Here is a 26,405-nt window from a genome sequence, read left to right on the forward strand (position 1 = left end):
AGGAGTGGAGAGGAAGGGAGAAGAAGGGGGAGAGAGAGAGAGAGAGAGAGAGAGAGAGCTCTTCTATCTGATGGTTCTCTTCCCCAGTTGGCCTCAACTGCTGACGCTGTGCCGATCTGAAGCCAGAAGCCAGGAGCTTCTTCCGGGTCTCCCATGAAGTTGCAGGGACCCAAGGACTTGGACCATCCTCCATTATTTTCCCAGGCCACAGCAGAGAGCTGGATCAGAAGTGGAGCAGCTGAGTCTTGAACCGGTGCCCACATGGGATGCCAGTGCTTCAGGTAAAGGCATTAACCTGCTGAGCCACAGCGCTGGCCCCAGAATATGTCTGGGTCTTGAGTATTCTGTGTTGATATGCTCTGAAAGATGCAATTGGTTTTTTATTGCTTTTGTTTTTGTTTTAGTCAATTTTGTCTTCTTTTCAAATTTGTCTTCATTTCAATGAAATTTTAAGCTGTTTAGGTGTTAACAGCGCAATTTGATGGGCTCTTGACTTTAGGGGCCAATACTAATTACCTTAGTATTGTATTATTTATGCTTTATAGCTTCAAGTCATCTTAATGTATTAATCTTTTTTCATCTAAGCTATAAAAATATCTCAAATCTTTCCCAATAATGATAATTGGCTTCCAGCGGTATCTTTTTTGTAGTTTGCTTATTTTATATTGGCATTAAGTTATCCCTATGAATGTTAACTCAAGATTTGCTTCCTTAGGTCTGTCTTCTTTTTTTTTCATCTTATTGTTTGATTAGCTTATTTATGAGTGTTTATCATGCATGTGTTCTGGGTATTACATTCTAGAAGGTATAGATCTAATATAAGTAAAGGCTTTCTTTCTGTTGGAAGTATTTCATTCCAAGTTGGGCTTTACTTCATATTTTGTGGTTTGCTATGCTTTCACTCATTTTTGGACTATGTTGTATTTTTTGTCTAATGTGTCATCTATTTTGTTCTTTGTTCAAATTGCTCTGAAATAGTTTGTATGTGATACTCTCTTGATTTTTTGTTTTTTTCTGATTTATCTGAGAGTTATCCATTATTGAAACCATGACTGTACCACCTCACATCAAGGGCCTCTCTAATGAGTGTGTATTTTGTATTCTATGCTCATTTTTGTAGCCTGTGTTATTAGCCTGAATTAGGCATTACATTGTGTGCAGTTTTGGTTACAGAACTCTTTTAGGGAGCATAGTAAAAATCACATTGTTGTATTTATAAAATTTGGTGTGTGTGTGTGGTATATTTTCTAAGGGAGAGTACATCAGAGCTTTGATTTTTTTTTTTTCCAGTTTAAGGTATAGTTGTGTAAATCTAAGCTTCATTGCAGAGTCAATTTTGTTTGTATTCCCATTTCTTTTCTACTATGAAGGTATTTCTAAAAACTCATGGAAAATGCTTACTATGATATCCATAGAATACATGGAGTCTTTGACTTATGACCCCAGAAATAGGTGGTCAATGATTCTAAAGATAGCAAATTGCATGCTTAGCACAAAATTAGTAAGCCCTTATCTTTATGCACCAAAAGAAACTTATCTTTCAATTCTCTTTTCCATGAACTTACCCTCATACTCTCCTGTGATGGAAAAAGGAGGAAATTATTCCTCTGAAAATTTAAGTAGTTTTTTTTTTTTTTTCAGCTTCCTAGGGCTCCCCTAAGAAATTACCAAAATACGATGACTTAAAGAAAAGCTATATTCTCTCATAGTTCTGAAGGCTGCAAGTCTGGAATCAAGGGGTCAGCAAGGCCATACTCCTTGTAAATGCTCTGGGGAGGATCCTCCCTGACTCTTCCAGCTTGTGCTGACTGCTGGCACTCCCTGGGTCGTGGTAGGATAATTCCAGTCTCTGCCTCCACTTTTTCATGTCATTCTTCCTGAATGTCTGTGTGTTTTTTTGTCCCCTACTAAGCTGGGAACAACCTAAACCAGTTTGATTCCATCTCGGTCCATACTTTCATTACATTTATAAAGACTGTCAAACAGACAGCATTCTGAAGTTCTGAGACATGAATCGTAGAGGAGACAGTAGTTAGTGTCTACAGATATATGAAGAGGTTTCAGCAAGTTCAAAGAAAAAAGGAACTAAAAGACAATATGATTTTCTATGAACTTTTTGAAGCTCGACATATTAGGTAGAACTTTCAAGGTTTTGTCAACACACCACAGATTTACAGGGTTTGAGGGTTGGCTATAGGGCTTTCCTGAAGACCCATAATCTCTGTAGATCTGATAAACAGCTCTTTGAGCCCAGGGTCATAGAATACTCTTCCCTTTTGTTAGCCTCTAGCTTCTCTTAATTCTGCTTACAGCTTTGTAAATAATCACAATAGCAAACTAGTCTTGATTGCCCCAGTGTGTTTTCTTACTTCCCAGCTGATTCTGTATCTTGCCTTATCATTGATTTTACAGGGATTATTCTTAATGTCTCCTCATATAAGACTTTTTGCTATAGATTTTTGGGTACAAGGGTATATCTAAAAGTTCAGGAAAAGTGACATTAAAAGATAAATTTATTTTGGTGCAAATATTTTTTGAAATCCATGCATATATACTGGAGTCTTCAGAATTGAAGGGTGTGTTATGAAAAAACTACACATGAATTTTAAATATTTTGCATCAAAATAAATGTGTGATTTATTTCCTGTGAGCTTTCTACAGTATCCTTATATGTCATTCATCATATTAAAAGCATCTTTCATTTAATGAGGCTTTGAAAAAGTTATTTTGTATGTTAAATCTGTTCTACATGTGTTCAGATGATAGCTTTTCAACTTTGATTGGTTTAATGTGTTTTTATTCTGTTCTCTAGAGAACAGAACTGAATTAAGAATTAATATGCTGATGTTTTATTTGGGAGGTGAAAACTGAAGGCAGTGACACAGAAGGAAAGTGGAAATGAGGCAAGCGAAGATGAATTTTTGTGAATGGTTGGGTTACCATGCAGCATGAACACTCAGCAGGAGTCTCAGCAAATCTCTGTGATTACATTCAGTTAGCATGACAGACATTTCTGAATGGGTTATGTAGGGAACAATCTTAAAATAGTCCATAGGAGCAGGAAAGGAGGAAGAAGGAAGATGCATTGACGTGTCTGTTGATTCCTACTGGTTAAAGTTTTACCCCACAGGAATTAAACTGTCCCACATACCCACATTTTATTATTTCCTTTTGATAGTAGCTCAGGAGTCCAAGTCCCAATACCAAACAGTTTAGTATTTTAATCAGTTCCAGAAGTATCAGTGGGAGGAACACACTTTAGGTATGTGGCTAGTTGGCTCAGCTCTGAAACAGTGAGCCAGGAAGAAGACCTGGTACTCTTTGGACAAACATCCAGTCAGCTCCTAGCAGTGATGCTAAGGTTTGTGAAGAATTTGAGCCAATGCAGTTTGAAGAGCCATCCAAGATTTGGACCAAACACATGTGGTACATCACATTTATAAGTCCTAATACTAAACACCCTTTGGAGTCTCGTCTTACTGTGGCAGCCATGCGAAGGTAGGGTTCATATCTTCTGCTGTAGGGAGCATAGGTGATAATCACTGCCCTTTGGATTCATTATTAGCTTTGTGGCATTGCCATACTGATTTCATCTGATGTTCAACTGATTATTTATTCTGCCAACAATTGAGCACAGTGGTGATGCTGAAAAGGGATTGATTTGTGAGGAATATGGGATTCTTTAAAGGTAACTTTGGTTACAAGGTTCCTCGGTGATCAGTGATTCTGCCCAACTTTTCTAAACTGCTATAGCCTGTGAGTCTTTACATTCCATCTTCTCCTTTCTCCCTCCCCTTCTTTAACATCTCTGTTGGAAAGTTCTGCATGCTCTATTTCTGTCTCTTTATCATTCTCAGGCATTTTCCTTACTAAAGTCTCTTGCACATCTTATCTCATCTTGGTGTGTGCTTCTTGAAGGCTATGATTAACATAGTCATGATATATTAACAACACTGGTAGATTTGGTTTATAACATTTTGTCTAGATTTTTGTATCTGTTTTCCTAAGAGATGGGTTATCTTTTGTACTCATCCTGTATTTGCCTGGTTTTAAGTTATATTGTCCTTGAAATATGATAGAATTTGCATGGAAGACCATCTGGGCTCTCTTATGTGACCATTAATTTTTTAAAGAATTTTTTTAAAAAGATTTATTTATTTGAAAGGCAGAGTTACAGAGAGGCAGAGGGAGGTAGAGGCAGAGAGAGAGTGAGAGGTCTTTCATCTGCTGGTTCACTCCCCAAATGGCTGCAATGGCCAGAACTGGGCAGTCCAAAGCCAGGAGCATGGCACTTCTTTTGGGACTCTCACGTGACTGCAAGTTTTTGGGCCATCTTCCTCTGCTTTCCCAGGCACATTAGCAGGGAGCTGAATTGGATGTAGAGCAGCCGAGACTCAAACTGGCACCCATGTGGGTTGCCAGTGCCACAGGAGGTGGCTTTAACCACTATGCCAAAGTGCCAGCCCTGAGCATTAATTCTTTCTCTGCGTCTTTCTCTGAGTAGGAAGGTTGTAAATTGCTATTCAGTTCTTTGCTGAGACTCCTGCTGAGTGTTCATGCCACATCACATAGTAACCCAACCATTTTTAGTTTTCTATTTGGTGTGTCAGTTTTGTTAAAGTTTCCTAGAAAAATTTTTAAGTCCATTGGTCCAATGTAACTGATAATACATTCTCAAATATCTGCTTTAACTGTAGTTAGGCCGTATTTTCATTATAATACTTTTTCTCATTTAATTTTGCTACAAGTTTGCTTTTTGTCAACTTCATCAGTCTTTTTATGATTAGATTAGGTTTGGGAGTTTTGTTGCAGATACTATATAAGAGTGGTATTCTCATCAAATATAGGAGGTAGGTGATGGTAACGTGAGTTATTGATAATGTTTACTTTCTTGATTAAGCATCTGTATCGTTTTTCCATTATAAAATTATGATTCTTCCCATTCTGTATTTTGGTTGTTGGAAGTGTGTGATTAAGTCCCGCTCACACTCAAGGAGAGTCCTTCTAAGGACAGCACCATGTATTTATATGATTTGAGATGACTTGGTAAGAAAAAAGTTATTTACTCAGCAACTAATTTATGTTAGTATGTGTGGTGCCTGAATTTTTTTAAATTTTTGGGGGTTAAAATCTAATATTATAATTTTGCTGCATAAAATTTCCAGTTTTGGCCAATACAGGTGCCCTTTGAGGTTAATGCCTACATATTTTGATACACACACACACACATATAATTTTTTAAAAATTGGCACTTCTTTACTTTCCTCTCTCTAAAGTTCCTTGGATTTGTATACCCATGCCACTCATATTTACCAGACCAAACAAATACCAAGCAAGACTAAGCAAATAAATGTTATTTTCTTTCCAATATTTTAAAAAGATTTATTCAATTATGTATTAATGTATTTGAAAGAGCCACAGAAAGAGGGGGAGAAAGAGAAAAATTTTCATCTGCTGATTCATTTCCCAAATGGCTGCAACAGCCAGGTCAGGGCCAGGAGCCTGGAAATCCACTTGGTCTCCCACATAGGTAGAAGGAGCCCGAGAACTTGATCCATCACCCACTGCTTTCTTGAGGCATTAGCATGAAGCTGGGTGGGAAGCAGAGCAGCCAGGACTCAAACCAGCATTCCAGTGAGGAATGCTGGGGTGGTGAGCAGTACCTTCACCTGCTGTGTCACAGGGCCAGACCCTATTCCTAGTTTTGATGTTTATTTATTGGGAAAATAAACTTACACAGACAAAAACAATAATGCGTTTTACAAATTGCCTTTAGGGGAAATACCTGAAGAATTCAAAATTCATTAAAAGTATTTGTTAATACACTTGTGTTATTTTCATTAACCATATTCTGTTGAAGTTAATGATGTAGTATTACCTTCTTGTTGAAAAAAATCAGCTGGCTTTTGTTAATTTTTTTGGAATGTCTTGGCAAGTCAGAGTAATTAATTTGGATTTTCAGAGAATTTTTTATGGTATAATAGCCTGAATTATGATTCTCAAAAGTTGTTAATCACTGAAAATAAACTACATGGCCCATCCATATTGGCAGTGAGAATGAATTTGCTTGTTTGTTATGATTATGGGTCTGATTTCTCATCAAAGCAGATACTGAGCTGGAGGTCCTCTGGGTGCATCTCAAGGTCAATTTGAATGCTGAAGAGACTGCTTAAAATTTGGATTTGGGGAAGATTTGAGAATTTGGTGTTATATCTTGTCATTTGTTGCTGTATTATACATTCTTTGAGAAAAGAAACTTTTAAAAATGCAGCTCTTGCCGGTGCCGCGGCTCACTAGGCGAATCCTCCGCCTTGCGGCACCGGCACACTGGGTTCTAGTCCCGGTCAGGGCACCAATCCTGTCCCAGTTGCCCCTCTTCCAGGCCAGCTCTCTGCTGTGGCCAGGGAGTGCAGTGGAGGATGGCCCAAGTTCTTGGGCCCTGCACCCCATGGGAGACCAGGAGAAGCACCTGGCTCCTGCCATCAGAACAGCGCAGTGCACTGGCCGCAGCGCGCCTACCGCGGTGGCCATTGGAGGGTGAACCAACAGCAAAAAGGAAGACCTTTCTCTCTGTCTCCCTCTACTGTCCACTCTGCCTGTCAAAAATTAAAAAAAAAAAAAATGCAGCTCTTAAGAGGCATACTCATTCGTTTTTTTTTGTTGTTGTTTTTTTTGTTTTTTTTAACACAAATGAAATTTTGGCAACTGTGTGCTAACATGCCTATAAAAACTTTCTTGCATAAGCATTAGCCATTCAAAATTTGCTCTAGATTTCATAGAAGGTTATAAGTTACAGCTCTCCCAGGTTTTCAAACAATACAACATTGAGAAACATGTTAAGGAATTCTGTTGTTCATTTTCCTTGCTTTACCATATGGAAACAGGAATGTGCATTGCATGTACCTGAGAAATTTTTCTGCTCATAGCAAGCATATTTTTGTTTCAACCCTGTGATTTTCATGCGGTAGAGAACAACACTTGGAAAGATTGCCTCTCTGTGTTTCCTAATAAGCCTGAAATCACTTTAAGCCCCTTGGGATGGCTTTTGTCTAATCTGTCTCGTGAGTAGTCCCATGTCCTGATGCAAACTGACAAATAATAATTAAAGACACATGTAAATATGCCATCTAAATTAGAACCTATGCTCAAGGCTTAATTATGTTACTTAGTGGATAGTGAAACATTTAAATGATGGATAATACTGAATACATGTATCAGATATTCACACTGTATCTAGAGAATGTGTAAAATTAAAATAAAAAATAAACTGATGGCTAACATTTTGAAAATATCAAGTAATATCAAAAATTAAGTATTATTTACCAAGATATAGGAAGGAAAAATGGATTCTGTCAAATCAGCCTGTGGTAAAATTAAGAATAGAATTCTCGGTGCTTTATGCAAAATCTTCCAAGTCTCTCTTATCCCTTTGCCTGGATCTAGATTGAGACTGAGAATGGGTAGCAGGATTAGTATAGCTTCAAAGCTGGTCTTTTCTTGTTTGAGAACCAGGAGCTGAACAAGGGAAGCAATACAGGACATGTATGCATGTGTGTATAAAGTGATGCTATAAAGATGACATCTATCAATATGTATGTATATATAATATACACTGGGGCCTGGCATAAATCTGATGCTTTTATTTTGACCCAAAGTAATGTCATGTCTGTAAACTAGTCTGTTTATAACAGCAGCACAAATGGATGAAACCCAGCTGTTTTGTTAGGCATGTTTTGGTATACAGATGTTCTGTGGCATCTGTGTCCACACCTGCCAGCCAGCTGTTTTCTTTCTGCCCTGCCCTCCCCTGGTGTGTATCACAAAGAACAACATTTCCCAGATTCCTTTTCCCTCTGGTGTCTGTGCAGGTTTGGCCAATGGGAGGCACAGACAGAAATCCGGAGGGCTAGAGGGGTGGAGAAAAGTCCGATTTTTTTCCTCTTTTCCATCCTTCCTGAAGTATCCTCAGTAGGTCTAATTCCTTCTCATGTTTCTAGCTCTCCATCCGTGGTTCTAGTTCCTTCCAGATAACTCTGTTAACACCTTCTCCTTGCATTATCAGTCCAGCTGGAGGTATTGCAGCAGTTTTTTGTTACCACAGGATTGCCTTACTCCTACTGCGCCTTAGCTGTCGCACAGGTGGCTAACTTTATGTAATTAATGTCTCTTTTTGTAAAAGCCTATGGTTGTTGCTATTTCCTGGCTGGACTGTGTAGACTCCAAGCTATGTTGATGGACAAGTGTCAATATCAGAAGTAGCCTTTCTTGGCAGAGATCCTATTTACTGGGCAGGTGTACCCATGCCCCAGCTGCTCTGAGTGTAGGCAGCTAATGGCTCATGAATGTGTTCTTTCTCAGACTTGCCCTTGTCCAGAGATGCCTGGGAAGCTAGGATGTCCTGCCTGTCAGAGGCCTGTGGTCAACAATGGATTGATTTGAGGATACTGAATGCTGGCCCTTTACTGAAAGGATGAACCATGGTGCTACTCAGGCTCCTATGCTCACATGTCATTAGAGAACAGATTTCAGTCAAGCTGGCTCCTTTCCTCTCTCTGTCCTATTTTTCTCACTTCCTTCTAACTTTGTTTTGAAAACTCACCCTCATTAAGTAACTCAATTGCATCATAATCCCTATCTCTGGCTGTGCTTCCAGGAACCTGAACTATGAGAGTAAAGTACCAATATAGACATCTATTAAAAGTACCGTAGAGGGAATATAGACATCTATTAATCTGGAGAGATGGTGAAACTGAGGTGGTAAACAGCGCCTCAGTTAGCAGCTGTTCCCAACAGTTAGCATAGTGACCCTGAGAATGAAACAGCAAGTGAGCCTCTTTGAGGAAAGGAAATTGTTAGAGGACTCAAGGTTTTTAAACTGAGGACAAATAGTGCCTTACCAAACCTAAGAAGGTCTGGAGGGTTAGGTTTCATGACAAAACAGATATTTTTTATCAGTTTTTGATCAGTTAAGTGTGAATGGAAATACAGGGCAGAGTGGGATGGCTGGGTAGCAATGCAAGACTGATCTAAGACTAGAAATATAAACTCTGTGAAATAATTGCATGAAGGCAGTTTTTCTCAGCTTTGAGTCATGCTTAGTTTTCTTTATCGGGGGACAAGGCTGGTGTATGTGGTCCTGCAGTGCCTTGAACAGGACTGTGATTCAAGGAGAGTACAACCCAGAATGAAAGCACAAGGTCAACACAGAGGTGGACGCGGCCACCACCACTGGGGACTATGCTCACTCATGTGGGATTTTTATGAAGAACATTGGGAACTGTGTTTTGGAACAGTTCAACAAGTTGAAAAGGAAGTGTTGACCTGTCACCTGCACTGCTCCAGGAGGTTTGACTTTCTCTGTGTATCTGGGTTGTGTGTGCATGCATGAGGGAGAGTGCCGAGAGAATTTCTGTGGCCCTCTCACTTCCTTCTTCAGAAATCTCTGGGCAGTGGTGTGGTGTCATGTAAGGGGCCCCAGGTTGCACCTGCAGTCATTTGGTTGGGGCCTTCCTAGAATTAGTGGTGACTCTGGCTGGAGTAGCAGATGAACTAATAGATTGAACTCATGCTTAACAGTGCTCACATGGACACGTACCTGAAAAGCGGAGTGAGAGATAACCACAGGATAGTGAAAAGCTTTGATCTGTAGGAAGGTTGGCTCTTTGGTATATATTTGGTAATTCAAAAAGTTCATGGAAAATTTAATTAAAATGTTTGCTTTGATGCAAAAAAATTTTGAAATTCATGTGTTTGAAGGTTCTTCAGAAAGGTCATGGAAAATGTGTAAAATAAGGAGTTAGGCATGGATTTGGTTTTTTTTTGCAAATAAAATTATCTTTTACATCCATTACATATGTCCATGTACTCCTTTTTTTTAAAGGTTGTATTTACTTATTTGAAAGTTAGAGTTACAGACAGAGAGGAGAGACAAAAGGGTCTTCTATCCTATGGTTTACTCTCCAAATGGCAGCAACGGCCAGAGCTGGGCTGATCTGAAGCCAGGAGCCAGGAGCTTCTTCCAGGTCTCCCATGTGGGTACAGGGGCCCAAATTTTGGGCTATCTTGTACTGCTTTCTCAGGCCATAGCAGAGAGCTGGACCATAAGTGGAGCAGCTGGGTCTCAAACCACCTCCCGTATGGGCTTAGCCATCTAAGCCACAGCGCTGGCCCCTCCATGTGCTCTTTGAAGCACTAACAGAAATTAACCTCTGTGACCTTGGGCAAGTTAGTTCTAAGTACTAGGATGGAAACTGAAGCTGAGTTTTTAGGAACTAATCTTCTATCATACCTCTTTTCATGGTTCTTTCCAGATGCCAACTAAACCCTCCTTAGTTCTAAAGGTACAATGCTGTTGTTGTCTCTGAGAAGGACAATGGCCCCTTCACAGCACTCTCTCCTGAGTGTACATTGCTCCTAGCTGAGGTCCAGCACATAGCATGAGGTAGTGTGATCATGCATACATTTGCTTCTGCTGGACTGCCTTGTGTGGGGCACAGGTTAATCTCATCTTTTTGCCCACGGCACTTAGCAAGTTGGCAATCAAACTCTGGTGCTAACCATTGTGCCTGTGAAAATACTTGATACAGACAATGAAGTTAAGGGCGGACAAAGCAGAGAAGGTACGGGAAGCAGCCATAGTACTGCATTTCATTTTCTTTTTTATGATTTATGTATTTGACAGAGTGCTGGGTGTTTGAGGGGGAGGGAATTTAGGAGAGGAATGAAACCGGGAGAGAGAAATATCTTCCATCTACTGGTTCATTCCTCAAATGACTGCAACAGCTGCGACTGGGCCAGGCTGAAGCCCAGGAGCCAGGAATTCCAGCCAGGTCACCCTTCCTTCCTGGTGGCAGGGACCTAAGTACTTGGCATTTTCTATTGCCTTCCCAGGTGTATTAGTAGGAAGCTGCATGGGAAGTGTGGGATAGCTGTAACTTGAGTTGGCACTCTGATATGGGATGCAGATATTGCAATTGATGACTTAACCTACCACAACATTTCATTTTTTTGTTAGCACAGCTTTTTTTTTTTGAGCAAAGCAAATCTGTGGCCTTATTCTATTCCTTTAAAAAATACTTTCTACTCCCATATCTTCAGGCTTGCTTTTTTCCATTTTGTGAATTCTTCCCCCTTAATTCATCGCCTCTCAATTTTTAAATAGGATAACTATCACTGGAAGGTGAGAAGGGTTGGCAAGCAAGGAGGAGGAGTTTGCTTTATCCCTAGATGCCCTAGAGCTGGGCCTGGCACTGTCCAAGTTCTATATGCCATGTCTGCTGCATCCTTCCAGTGTCAGAAGACAAGCTGGGAGGACAGTGGAAAGTAAGGAGAGGGTGAGAATGGGCACAGGTATTTTGTACTTATTATTCAGCTAGGCTTTTACTTCATCAGATTGTTGTGAGGATTAAAGAGAATGTTTGTTTCCACTGCCACCCTGAACTTTCACTTTACAGGTGAAGAAACAGATTAAAGATGATTGCATTCCCAATATTCTGGCTAGAAAATGTTTGGAGCTAGAAGTCAAAATCAGGCCTGACTTCAGAGATCCTGTTCTGGCTTGCCTCCTGCTGACTGCCTACAGGTGTTGACAGCAAGGCTTAGGGGTCTGTGCTGGCAAAGGAGCCTGACACTCCCCCTTCTCATCTGCATACAATGATTGCTGTGCCTACCAAGCAGGGTGCCAGGCTCTGTGCCAGAACTTTACAGCTCTTCAGAAGAGCAAATGCTTTTATCTTCCCAGATGGGTTGAAAATGATGGATTTTGTCCTCACTCTAAGCCTTTTATGGGAGACCTTCGCACTTTGGAATTAGATTAAATGAAAAGTGGCTCAAGAGTGTGTGCCAGGAGTGTGTTCTCTTGGCTCTTCTGCCCTCAGAAAAGCCTCAGGTCCACAGCTGAGCCCTGAGTACTCCGTAAAAGTCTTGTGCATGCTGATCAAGTGTGCTCGAAGGCCTTGGAGACAAGAACATCGGTGGTTGGAGGACCTGCAGGTACGACAGAGGGGTGGTGCCTGTTATGTAGAGTGAGGGGGCCAGTTTCTTGTAGCTGAAGCATGTGCCATTGTGCTTTCTCAGCGGTTGCCCTCTGCTGTGCCACCTGGCTCTTGTTCAGCTGACCCTCCCCACCAGTCAGTGTTCCCTGCAGAGGCTGCAGGTGCAGAGAAGGTGCTCACCTTCCGTGTGCTTTTAGGCGAGACCTTTAACTTCAGCTGCAGCTTCTCTGTCATGTGAGGGGATGAGCCTGGTGAAGACTCAGTTCCTGCTTCAAGGACTAATACGTCTGCGAAGGAGAGCTGCTAGATAAATGACAATGATTTATCTCATGGTGGGGACTTTTCCCCGAGATAATAAAGCTCTAGTGGTCCATATTGGTGGCAGATGGGTCATTAATGCCCATTAGGGATTACATCCTGCATGTATTTTATATTACATTCTCTTTATTAAAAATAATGCAGAAATTGAAGCTTAATTGATATATGGTCCAATTTAAAAAAAATTTTTTTGTTTGAAAATCAGATAGCAATCTTCCATCTGTGGTTCACTCCCCAAGTATCTGCAACAGCCAGGACTGGGCCAGGCCAAAGCCAGGAAACTGGGCCTCAATCCAGGTTTCCCACATGAGTGGCAATGACCCAAGTACTTAGGCCATCATCATCTGGAGCTTCTGGGTACATTAGTAGGGAATTGGAATCGGAAGTGGAGTGCGGAGTTGAACCCAGGCACGTCTATATGGAGGTGCAGGCATCCTGAGCAGTGACTTACCTGCTTTGCAAAACACCTACCCTGGCCCAGTTTTAAGGATTATTTACCAAACTAGAGCTAGCTAGCCTGATCCATTTAGAGTGTTAAGAACAGTACCACAAAACTTCATGGGATAAAAAGAGTTTTGAGGCGTCTCCAAAGTCTTTGGAAAGAAACTCAGCTGGCAGCTGGCTTTTTTGCATGGTATTTTGAAAGGGCATATGATAAGCATAAATAGAAGCATATGTGGTAGTTTTCTTAAAGTTGTTTGTTTTTAAACTAGAACTGCATTTCTTTTCTCTTGATTTTTAAATATCTACTCATTCCTTAAAACAACTTCCATTCACAAGCCTAATCTATTTGTATGGTTTGCATGTGGTTGATGTTTATCTGAGTAATCTGAGGTAGCAGAAAGAAATATATTTAATCATTTAACCTTTACAGGAAGGAACTTGTGAAATGTCAGCATTTTATTTCAGGAACAGGTGAGCCATTGCATTATAAGGCTTTTAGTTATTTATTTACAACCTGCATCTTCCTGAAAAGGAGTTTGAAATAGCTTAGAACAGCTTATAGTAAAGGGTAAAAAAAAAAAAAAAAGAAAAAGAAAAAAAAAGATGAAAGAGGAATGGAGTAAATATTCCAACCTGAAAAGTCAACATAGTCACTATGAAGGAATATAAACCTGTGTCTGAGATTCTTGAAAACAGGGCAAAATGGGAAGCAAATTATATGATTTTTAGTATTCAAAAGAAGAGAATACATTCCTCCAGTTCAAAGCACACACCTGTTTTAGAGGAAACTGTATGAGGGACATTTGTTTAATACATTCAACAAATAGGTAAGCATTTGTTATATAGCCAGGTACTGTGACAGCTGCTCGAGGCAAAATGATGTAGGTAAGAATACTCTTCTTATAAAGCCCATAGTCTAGCAGACATGATAAGTAAACATATTGATATACACACACAACTAGACTTTTTATCTTGTATCATTTGTGGAAATAATAACAATTTCTAAATTTTCTTAGATGTTTTTGGTTTAGAATCTTTGCCTGATCCGCCAATCTGTAACCTGAAAGGCAAATGGGCATCAACCAAGTGAAGAGATCTGGAGAAACAGATGGGTGGGTGGAGAACTAGAGAAGAGCAGGACAGAGGGCCCAGGAAAGGCAGGCGGGGACAACTGGGTCAGCAGTGCCACACACACTCATTGAACTTTACAGCCTCCACCTGAAACAGTGGGTTTAAGTAGACAGCTTTTATTTCTTGAGGAATATTGAAATTTCTTTTGAAATTACTATGTTTAATGAATTGCATACTTTAAAGTCATTCTGTTTTTCAAATAAAACTTGATAATTCCAGATCAGTTCCCTAAAACCTTTCTGTTGTTTCTGTTTTTGCTTTTGTTTTGTAATCTGACTGGTCCATGAAATCCAAAAAGCTGGGAGACATTGATTTACAAAGATCCTCAACACATGTCTAGAAGGACATGAAGATAGTCAAGGTTTGGTGTTGAAGTATGATTTAGTGACATTATTTCCTCATAGAACTATGGCAAGTTCTTCTAAACACAAAAACCATAATTGGACAATTATTCAGAGAGAACAATGTATTAGGACACACGGCTTATACTGTGAGTGGAAATTGAAATCCAGTCCTGGTTCAACACAAATCCTGCACCCTGGTACAAAGCATGGTCTGCCTGGAAGGAGAGCCTCTTCTCTCTGTAGGAATACACTGTGGCTAGAGGCTGAGCACAAGGTTCCAGTATTCTATTTTAACACAGGATAGAATGAGTCTGAAAGAATAGAGAGTGCAGAATGCAATTATGATCTCTGTTACATTATTTTAGGCAGTTTTTTTTTAAGTAGAACTATTCTCCAGTACTTTTTAGTTGGAGGTGGGTGGAGGGAGCTAGAGTGCCAGCTGTTGTTCGCTAAGGATGGATCTCTAGAAACTGAGCTGAAATTGGAGAGGTGGGTAGCAGTGAAGAAGGAAGGGCATATCTTAATGTCCCAGTTATTTGGTAGGTACTTTATTTTATATAAATAATCTATGAGTTTACTAATATAATCTGTAATGAGTTCAGAGGATGAGCTAGCCTAGGATATGGGGAGGTGAATTCTTACAATATTAGCTTAACAATAGCTGATTTTTAACTTAGTCCTTATTGGGAATACATTTTTCTTCAGCTCTCATTGTAAAGCAAAGTAGAAACAGTTCTGATCAAAGAGCTTTTCCAGGAAGGCATAGCCAGTCATCATCAATGGCATCAGAAAAAACCTGATTCAAAGTTCTCCAGTGATTATCATGCTCTCCTAAATATGCCTGCCAAGGTGAACCAGTTGCAAAACACATCTATTGGTTACAGGCTAAATCAGCCTCTATAGAGTTCTTTTATAATTGACCAATTATTTTTGAAACTGTGCTGAAAACAATGACTTTACTTAGGTAATGTTCAGTCTGACTCTTGGAAATCAGCAGTTACCCAAATCATTTTTTTCTCTCAAGTCTTTTTCTTTACACTAAACAAATTCATACTCCCTGTAGAAGAAAAATTAAATACAAAGAATAAAAAACCGTGGAAATAGACAATGCTAACATTTTATTCCTGTTAAATATTTTCCATTCATGGGTATTTACTGTGTGTGTGTGTTTATTTTCATTTTATTTGAAAGACCTAGATACATAAAGAGACAGAGACAGAAAAAGATCTCCCATCTGGTAGTTACTCCTGTGTTTGCTCCTTTCAGCATCCCTTTTCATGTCTTTCCTCCCCATAGGAAAACTCATCTAAAATCTGGGGTTAAACATTCTTTTTTTTTATTAATAATTTTATTATATGAGTAGTTATTCTCTCTCATCTATCAATCATTCTTCTGTCAATCCATCTACTCACCCATCCATCTGTCTCTCCATCTTATTCCTAGTAGTATTTAGGTTTCAAAAACATGAATGGCAAATGCAAAGCTAGTTGTGTGAATAGATGACCTTCACTTTTGTTGGATGAAGATCTCCAACATAAGACAAACTCAGCAATCTCAAGATCTTAGGTTTTTGTGTCCTAGGGATTTATAAGAGGACCTTCTGGTATGCTCAGAGGGAGAGACCATGAATGAATTCTCGGAAATCTGAGGCTCATTATGGTCCATGAAGTACTTGTGCTATAGTATAAACCAGGTACTAAATATATTATCAGCAGGAGTAGAGTGAACTCTCTTGGGTTTCTTGCTTCTAAGCTCACAATGGCTTTATTCCAAATCTCAGAAGTAAATCGAGCAAAGCATATTGGTGGGATAAAATAAATGCCTGCAACTGATTTAGGCAACAGAACCTGGGAGAAAGAGCAGGACACTTATCAGAAAATTGTCAGGATCACCAGGTTCTTCTCTGGGCAGTTCTTTCCAGGGCATTCATTGAGGAGTTATAAAATAACCATAGTAGGCTACAGCATTTAGGGTGTTTGCTGTCCTCTTGGGAATCTCTTTGCTCTTCTTTTATTTAGAATGCCTGCGTTATATTTCCTTGTTTATTGGTTTATACTTCTATTTTGGTGGAGCTCATTTCCTGGTAGTTTCATGAAAAAGGGAGGATGTGTAGTACATTTTTTTTAAGACTGCATATCTAAAAGTATTTTGCTTTTACAAATTTGAGAGTTTATTATTCTGGGTTATAAACAGTTTTCCTTTAGCAATTTTGATATTATCCTTTTTTTTTTTCTTTCAAGTTATGCTGTTGTGAAGTCTTAAGCTTTTGTGATTTTTGATCTTCTCTGATCTGATTTTTTCTTGGAAGTTGGTGGAATTTTCTCTTTTTCTAGTGTTCTGAAATTTCAAAATTGCTTTTCTTTGTGTAGCTATTTTCATACCATTTCTATTCAGTAAGCTTTATTTAGTAAATTCATTTCCTAACATTATGAAAAATTTTCTCCAAGATTGTTTTCTACTGTCTTTTTTTTCCTAGAGTTTTTAATCTGATCTTATCTCTTCTATTTTCTGTCTTTGTGTCTTTTCACTATACTGTCTAGGAAACTTCCTTTACTTGATTTTCTAACTCTTCTAATGACCTAACTTGTGCTCTTTTCTTCTCAATTCCAAAATGTCTTTTCTGTTCTTTACTTTTTTTTTTAATGAAAACTAGTTCCTCCTATATGGATAAAGATTTTAAAAAATCTCTTTGAGGGTGTTGATAACAACTTTATTTTTTGAAAAAAAATTTTTTTGAAGATTTGTTTATTTTGTTTGAAAGGCAGAGCAAGAGAGAGAGAGAGAGAGAAGGAGAGAGGGAGGGAGAGAAGAAGAGAAAGGGGGAGAGAGAGAGAGAGAGATCTGCATTCTACTGGTTCACTCTCTGAATGGCCACAAAAACCAGGACTGTGACAGACCAATGCCAGGAACCTGGAACTCCATCCAGGAATCCCAAGTAAGTAAAAAGGGCCTAAGTAATTGGACCATCTGCTGCCTTCCCTGGAAAATTAACAGGGAGCTGGATAGAAAGCAGAGCAACTAGGACAGAAACCAGCACTGTGATATGGGATGCAGATATCACAAGTGAAAGGTTAATCCACTGCATCAGAATACTGGCTCTAGCAATTTTATTTCATTTGGTTTTGTTGATCTTCCTGACCCCTATCTCCAAACCCGGTCCCTACCAACACATTTTCTTGGGGTGAAAGGTGGGTTTTGTTTTATTTTCTACGGTAGAAGCTTTCTGTAGGATATCTGGTAGTCTCTAAATGCCACCTTCATAATAAGAATAGGACATCTAAAAATTCCCTAGATGACTCTGAGAGCTTGGATTACGGACCAAGTGTAACACTCAATTTCACAGTAAGGTGATATAGGCTAGGGGATGGTGTGGGTCTCTTTATTTGGCTATAGGGATACATTTGATCACTTAATCCTGAACTTCAACTCAACTCTGAATCAGGGTCATCATGGTAGACATTCTTGCTTTAGTGTCTCCAGTGACCAAGCCTCTAGATGTCTTCCAGGGTGAGAAGGAAAAATTGCCCAGCAAAATAAATGAAGGAGAGAATTTCATACATTTAATTTTTTTCTTAAATGGCATAATTTTGACTACACTTATTTAAGTTTTTTATTAACATGTAATACTACTACACCTTTAAAGGGCACAATGCAATGTCTCAACACATACATACAGTGTAAACTTTCAAACCAGCAGTCAGCCTCCCCATCTCCCCCACTCTCTCCTCTACCAACTCCTCTCCTCCAGTTCTTTGTATGTTATATAATAACATTATGACATCTATATTTGCCTTCCTGTCCTTAGAACACTGGAATTTCTTAGTTCTTGTTTTGGTGCCCTTTAGCCTACCTCCTTCTATACCTTCTATACCTACCATTCTCAGTCTCTAGTAATCACTATTCTAAGTTTAGAGCAATATTTTTTTAAGTTCCACATATGAGAGAAATATGCAATATTTGTCATATTGTATCTGGCTTATTTCTTCTCACTTTATAACCTCTACTTCTATCTCTTTTGACACAAATATCAGAATTTCATTCTTTTTAATGGCTGAATAATATTCTATTTTATATATATATATATATCTATTTTTCTTTATCCATTCATCAATCAATGGACACCTAGATTGGATCCATATCTTAGTTATTGTGACCAGTTTTACAATGTATGAGGGAGTCAGGTGTCTCTTTGATATGCTGATTTAATTTTATTTGGATAAATACCCGGAAGTGGGATAGCTGGGTCATATGGTAGATGTTTAGCTTTTTGAGGAAATTCCATAATGGTCATAATTTTCTCTCCAACCTAATTGAATAAGCATTCTCTTTTCTCCACAACCTCATCAGAACTTATTATTTTCTCTTTTGTTGATAATAGCCACTCTAACTGTAGTAAGGTGATATCTTCTTTTTGTTTTCATTTGTATTTCTCTAGTAGTTTGTGATTTGAGCATTTTTTCATGTATTTTTTAGCAATTTCTATTTCTTCTCTCAATAAATATTTTTCACATTTTTATCTGGATTGTTTTGTTGTTGTTGTTGTTGTTGTTGAGATTTTTTAGTTCCTTCTATATATTCTGGCTATTAATACTTTTTCAGATGATTAATTTACTAATATACTATTTTCTCTGAGTTTTTTTGTTAGGCTCTTCACTCTCTTGTTTGCTTTGCTTTGTAGAAGCTTCTTAGTTTGGTACAATTCCATATATTTATTTGTACTTTGGTTGCCTGGGTTTCTGGGGTTTTATCTAGAAAAATAAAATCATTGCCTTTGTATATATATTTTCCCTATGCTTTCTTATATAAATTTCACAGTTTTAGGTCTTACATTTAGGTCTTTGATCCGTTTTGAGTTGTATAGTGTGAGAGGTGGTGGTGGGGTGCCAATTTTCAATCTTTGGAATATATATACAGATATACAGTTTTACCAGCACTTTTTCTCCAATGTATGTTTTTGGTGCTTGTTTGTGAATCAGTTGGCTATACATATCTGAATCATTTCTTGGATCTCTATTCTGTTCCACTGGTCTATGTATCTGCTTTTATGCCAAATCATGCTATTGTAATTACTGTAATTCTGTAATATGCCTTAAAATAGATATTTTCATGCCTCAGCCTTTGTTCTTTTTGCTTAACATCACTTTGGGTATTCAGGGTCTCTTGTGCTTTCATGTAAATTTTGAGATTTTCATTCTTTCTAGTTCTGTGAAGAATAACATTGGTGTTTAGATGAAATTGCATGAATCTGATCACTTTGGATAGTATGGGTGTGTTAACGGTATTTTTAAAATTCATGAACATTGCAGATCTCCATTTTTTGTGTGTTTTCAATTTTTCACTCATGTTTTATACTTTTCATTGTAGAGATCTTTCACATCCTTGGTTAAATTTATTCTTAGGTCTTTTATTCTTTTTGTTGCTATTAAGAATGGGACTATTTTTATGATTTCTTTTTCAATGAGTTAGTTGTTTTCCTAAAACTGCTATTGAATTTTCTATGATTTTTGTGTACTGAAACTTTACTGCATTTGTTTATCAGATGTAGTCTTTTGGAAGAACCTTTAAGTTTTTCGATATATAAAATCAAAGCATCTGAAAATGGATAATTTAGCTTCATACTTTCCTATGTATATACCTTTTATTTCTCTCTATTGGCTAATTGCCCTGGCTAAGACTTCCAATACAATATTGATGTGTATTGAGAGTGTAATCCATCTCTAATTACAGACCTTAGAGGAAATAGTTTCAACTTTCCTCCATTCAGTGTGATGTTCCCTGAGGGTATGTCATAATAGTCCTTACTTTGTTGTGGTAGGAGCTTATACATCTAATTTGTTGAGAGTTTTATAAATGAAGGGATGTGAATTTTACTGAGTGTTTTTCTGCATCTGTTGAGATGACCATATATGATTTTTATCCTTCATTCCATTGATGTGAGATATTTACTGATTTTGTTTCTGTTGAACTATTCCTGCATCTCAGGGATGAATCCTACTTGATCACAGTGGATGATACTTTAGATGTGCTATTGAATTCGATTTGCTTGTACTTTGCTGAAAATCTTGGCAACTGTTTTCATTAGAAATATTGGCCTATAGCTTTTTTCTTATGTTGTCAGATTTGGTATCAGGGTAATGCTTGACCTTGTAGAACCAATTTTGGCAGGGGTCTGTCCCTTCCAGACTTTTGGAAAAGTTAGATAGGAATTGCTGTTAGTTTTTGCTTAAAAGTCCGATAGAATTCAGTACTAAAGTACTTTTAGATCTGAGCTTTTCTTTGTTGGGAGAGTTCTGATTACTGATTCACTCTCATTATTCATTATTGTTCTGTTCAGCTTTTCTATGCCTTCATGGCTAACTTTTGACAGGTAATATGTGTCCAGAAATTCATCCATTTCTTATAGGTTTTCAAATTTGTTGGTATACACTTTTTCGTAAAAGTCCTTTATGGTCCTTTGTATTTCTATGGTACCAATTGTAATACTTCTATTTTCAACTCTGATTTTGTTTAGATCTTTTTTTCATTTCTTGTGTACTCTAGCTAAAGATTGGCTGATTTTCTTTACCTTCTCAAAGATACAACTATTCCTTTTGCTGATCTTTTATATTATCTTCTTTATCTACATTTTTTTCTGTTCTTTTCTAGGTTATTTCTTTCCATCTGCTAATTTTGAGTTTGTATTTTTCTTGTTTTTCCAGTTTTTATAAGATGCTTCATTAGGTTGTTTATTTGAGATCTTTCCAAAGCTTTATCTATCCAAGTAAGCAGTTAATACTATAAAGTTCCTTCTTAGTACTGCTTTTGCTATATCCCATAACTATTGTTATGTGATATTTCCATTTTACGTTGGGAAAAATTTTAAATTTTCTTTTTGGTTTATTTAATGACCCATTGTTCATTCAGAAGCAGGTTGTTCAGTTTCCATGCATTTGTGTAATTTCTAAATTTTTTTTATTAAACTTTTATTTAATGAATATAAATTTCCAAAGTATAGCTTATGGGTTACAATGGCTTCCCCCCTCCCATAACTTCCCTCCCACCTGCAACCCTCCCCTTTCCCGCTCCCTTTCCCCTTCCATTCATGTAAAGATTCATTTTCAATTCTCTTTGTGTACAGAAGATCAGTTTAGTATATATTAGGTAAAGATTTCAACATTTTGCCCATATAGCAACATAAAGTGAAAAAACTACCATTGGATTACTAATTATAGCATTAAATAGCAATGTACAGCACATTAAAGACAGAGATCCTACGTAATTTTTTTAAACTAATTAATTTTCTATGCCATTTCCATTTTAACACCAGGTTGTTTTTTTTTTTTTCATTTCCAATTCTCTTTATATACAGAAGATCACTTCAGTATATAATTAGTAGAGACCTCATCAGTTTGTGCCCACACAGAAACGCAAAGTATAAAAATACTGTTTCAGTACTAGTTATAGCATCACTTGGCTTTAGACGACGCATTAGGGACAGATCCCACATGGGGTGTAAGTACACAGTGACTCCTGTTGCTGATCTAACAATTTGACACTCCTGTTCATGGCGTCAGTAATCTCCCTAGGCTCTAGTCATGAGTTGCCAGGGCTATGGAAGCCTTTAGAGTTCGCTGACTTTGATCTTATTCCTATAGGGTCATAGTCAAAGTGGAAGTTCTCTCCTCCCTTCGGAGAAGGGTACCTCCTTCTTTGATGGCCCCGTTCTTTCCACTGGGATCTCACTCACCGAGATCATTCATTTAGGTCTTTTTTTTTTTTTCCATGATATCTTGGCTTTCCATGCCTGCTATACTCTCATGGGCTCTTCAGCCAGATCTGAATGCCTTGAGGGCTGATTCTGAGGCCAGAGTGTTGTTTAGGACATCTGCCATCCTATGAGTCTGCTGTGTATCCCACTTCCCATGTTGGATCTTTCTCTCCCTTTTTGATTCTATCAGTTAGTATTAGCAGATACTTGTCTTGTTTGTGTGATCTCTTTGACTCTTAGACCTATCAGAGCTATCAATTGTGAGCTGAAATTGATCACTTGAACTAGTGAGATGGCATTGGTACATGCCATCTTGATGGGATTGTGTTGGAATCCCCTGGGACATTTCTAACTCCACCATTTGCGGCCAGTCCGATTGAGCATGTTCCAAATTGTTCATCTCCTCCCTCTCTTTTTCCACTCTTAGATTTAACAGGGATCACTTTTCAGTTAAAATTTAAACACCTGAGAATAATTGTGTGTTAATTACTGAGTTCAACCAATAGTACTAGAACAACAACAACAACAACAAATACTAAAAAGGATAAAGTATTACATTGTACATCTAAAGTCAGGACAGGAGCTGATCAGTTCATTGTTGCTTATAGTGTCCATTTCACTTAACAGGTTTCCCCTTTGGCGCTCAGTTGTCACCGATCAGGGAAAACAAATGATATTTGTCTCTTTGGGACTGGCTTAATTCACTCAGCATGATGTTTTCCAGATTGCTCCATCTTGTTGCAAATGACTGGGTTTCGTTGTTTCTTACTGCTGTATAGTATTCTATGGAGTACATGTCCCATAATTTCTTTATCCAGTCTACTGTTGATGGGCATTTGGGTTGGTTCCAGGTCTTAGCTATTGTGAATTGAGCTGCAATAAACATTAATGTGCAGATGGCTTTTTTATTTGCCAAATTAATTTCCTTTGGGTAAATTCCAAGGAGTGGGATGGCTGGGTTGTATGGTAGGGTTATGTTCAGGATTCTGAGGAATCTCCAGACAGACTTCCATAGTGGCTTAACCAGTTTGCATTCCCACCAACAGTGGGTTAGTGTCCCTTTTTCCCCACATCCTCTCCAGCATCTCTTGTTGGTAGATTTCTGAATGTGAGCCATTCTCACCGGGGTGAGATGGAACCTCATTGTGGTTTTGATTTGCATTTCTCTGATTGCTAGTGATCTTGAACATTTTTTCATGTGTCTGTTGGCCATTTGGATTTCCTCTTTCGAAAAATGTCTATTGAGGTCCTTGGCCCATCTCTTAAGTGGGTTGTTTGTTTTGTTGTTGTGGATTTTCTTGATTTCTTTGTAGATTCTGGTTATCAATCCTTTATCTGTAGTATAGTTTGCGAATATTTTTTCCCATTCTGTTCTAGTTTTATGCCATTGTGGTCAGAGAAAATACATGATATTATTTCCATTTATTTAAAAATATTTACTTTATTTACTTGAAAGGCAGAGTTACAGATACCAAGGAGGGACAGAAGGAGAGACTTTGATGGTTCACTCCACAAATGACCAGAATGGCTGGGGCTGGGGCTGGGGCTGGGCCAGGTGAAGCCAGGAGCCTGGAACTCCATCTGGCTCTCTCCCTTGGGTGATAAGGGTCCAAGTACTTGGGCCATTTTCTGCTGCCTTTTAGGTACTTTAGGAGTGAGCTGGATCAGAAGTGGAGCAACTATGACTTGAACTGGTTCATATGGAATGCTGGTGTCATAGACAACAGCTTAACCCACTGTGTCATAATGCTGGCTGCTGTGATTTCCATTTTTATGAATTTGTTGGAATTTGTTTTGTGGCCAAATATATGGTCTATTGTAGAGAATTTTCTATGTGCTCATTAAAGGAATGTATATTCTGAATTTGTGGGTGAAATGTTTGTAAATGTCTGATAGGTACTTCTGATCCATAGTATGGTTTAAATCCAGTTCTTCTCGATTTTTGTTTTTTAATGATCTGTCCATTCTAAAAGTGGGTTGTTGAAGTCTGTTATTCTACTGGAGCTCATCTCTCTTCAATTCCGATAATGCTCCTTTTGTAAAATTGGTTTGCCTGCCATACCTGTGTATATAGATTTACAATCTTGTCTTTGTGTTGAATTCACCTTGGTCTTATAAAGTGTGTTTCTTTATTTTCTTTTACAACTTTTTGCCTTAAAGGCTGTCCTTTCAAATGTGAGCATAGTTATTCCTACTTGATTTTGGTTTATGTTTGTAGCAAATATGTTTTTCTACTCATTCACTTTCAGCCTGTGTGTGTCTTTACTGGTGAGTGAGTTTCTTGAGTAAAATTTATCACTGGGCTTTGTTTTTTACCCATCCAATCACTTTGGGTCTTTTAATTGAGGCATTTAGTCAATTTAAGCTTATTTTTGTTAATAACTTAGTCCTGTAATTTAAAGCATTCTTTTTTTTTAAACTTTCATTTAGCAAATATAATTTTCCAAAGTACAGTTTATCGATTACAATGGCTTTTTCCCCCCATAACTTCCCTCCCACACACACCCCTCCCATCTCCCGCTCCCTCTCCCATTCCATTCACATCAAGATTCATTTTCAATTATCTTTATATACAGAAGATCGATTTAGTATATATTAAGTAAAGATTTCATCAGTTTGCCCCCACACAGAACACAAAGTATAAAATACTGTTTGAGTACTAGTTATAGCATTAATTCACATTGGACAACACATTAAGGACAGAGGTCCCAGATGAGGAGTAAGTACACAGTGACTCCTGTTGTTGACTTAACAATTTGACACTTTTGTTTATGGCATCAGAAATCTCACTAGGCTCTAGTCATGAGTTCCCAAGGCTATGGAAGCCTCTTGAGTTCACTGACTTCGATCGTATTTAGACAAGGTCATAGTCAAAGTGGAAGTTCTCTCCTCTCTTTAGAGAAAGGTACCTCCTTCTTTGATGGCCTGTTCTTTCTACTGGGATCTCACTCTCAGAAATCTTTCATTTAGGGTTGTTTTTTTTTTTTTTTTTTTTTTTTTTTTTTTTTTTTTTTTTTTTTTTTTTTTGCCAGAGTGTCTTGGCTTTCCATGTCTGAAATACTCTCATGGGCTCTTCAGCAAGATCCGAGTGCCTTAAGGGCTGATTTTGAGGCCAGAGTGCTGTTTAGGACATCTGCCATTCTATGAGTCTTCTGTGTATCCCACTTCCCATGTTGGATCGTTCTCTACCTTTTTTATTCTATCAGTTAGTATTAGCAGACACTAGTCTTGTTTGTGTGATCCCTTTGACTCTTAGACCTATCAGTATCATCAATTGTGAATTGAAATTGATCACTTGGACTAGTGAGATGGCATTGGTACATGCCACCTTGATGGGATTGTATTGGAATTCTCTGGCACAATTCTAACTCCACCATTTGGGGCAAGTCCGATTGAGCATGTCCCAAATTGTACATCTCCTCCCTCTCTTTTTCCCACTCTTATATTTAACAGGGATCACTTTTCAGTTAAATTTCAACACCTAAGAATAATTGTCTGTTAATTACAGAGTTCAACCAATAGTATTAAGTAGAACAAACAGAAAAAATACTGAAAGTGATAAAGTATTAAGTTGTTCATCGACAGTCAGGACAAGGGCTGATCAAGTCACTGTTTGTTCCTTTCACTTCAACAGGTTTCCTTTTTTGTGATTGGTTAGTTGTCACCAATCAGGGAGAACATATGATATTTGTCCTTCTGGGACTGGCTTAATTCACTCAGCATGATGTTTTCCAGATTCCTCGATTTTGTTGCAAATGACCGGTTTTCATTGTTTTCATTGTATAGTATTCTATAGAGTACATGTCCCATAATTTCTTTATCCAGTCTACTGTTGATGGGCATTTGGGTTGGTTCCAGGTCTTAGCTATTGTGAGTTGAGCTGCAATAAACATTAAGGTGCAGACTGCTTTTTTGTTTGCAAATTTAATTTCCTTTGGGTAAATTCCAAGGTGTGGAATGGCTGTGAGTATGGTAGGGTTATATTCAGGTTACTGAGGAATCTCCAGACTGAGTTCCATAGAGGCTTAATGAGTTTGCATTCTCACCAACAGTGGGTTAGTGTCCCTTTTCCCCCACATCCTCTCCAGCATCTCTTGTTGGTAGATTTTTGTATGTGAACCATTCTAACTGGGGTGAGGTGAAACCTCATTGTGGTTTTGATTTTCAAGAGGATACCAAAAAAAAAATGGAAAAATCTTCCATGCTCATGGATTGGAAGAATCAACATCATCAAAATGTCCATTCTCCCAAAAGCAATTTATAGATTCAATGCATTACCAATCAAGATACCAAAGACATTCTTCACAGATCTAGAAAAAATGATGCTGAAATTCATATGGAGAAGCAAGAGACCTCGAATAGCTAAAGAAATCTTGTACAACAAAAACAAAGCTGGTGGCATCACCATACCAGATTTCAGGACACACT

General features: G+C 38.2%; 1 protein-coding gene across 1 annotated transcript in view; it reads left to right on the forward strand.

Annotated features, from left to right (window-relative positions):
- Positions 1–3,382: 3,382 nt before the first annotated feature.
- The window catches only part of HHLA2 (HHLA2 member of B7 family), a 105,854-nt gene continuing 82,831 nt past the window's right edge, over positions 3,383–26,405 (forward strand). Inside the window, 3 exon segments of the mRNA XM_062180772.1 lie at positions 3,383–3,498; positions 11,877–11,991; positions 12,076–12,227. Coding sequence (XP_062036756.1) covers positions 3,383–3,498; positions 11,877–11,991; positions 12,076–12,227 — 383 coding nt within the window.

The sequence above is a fragment of the Lepus europaeus genome, chromosome 2 (assembly GCF_033115175.1).
Source record: "Lepus europaeus isolate LE1 chromosome 2, mLepTim1.pri, whole genome shotgun sequence".
Classification (NCBI taxonomy): Eukaryota; Metazoa; Chordata; class Mammalia; order Lagomorpha; family Leporidae; genus Lepus; species Lepus europaeus.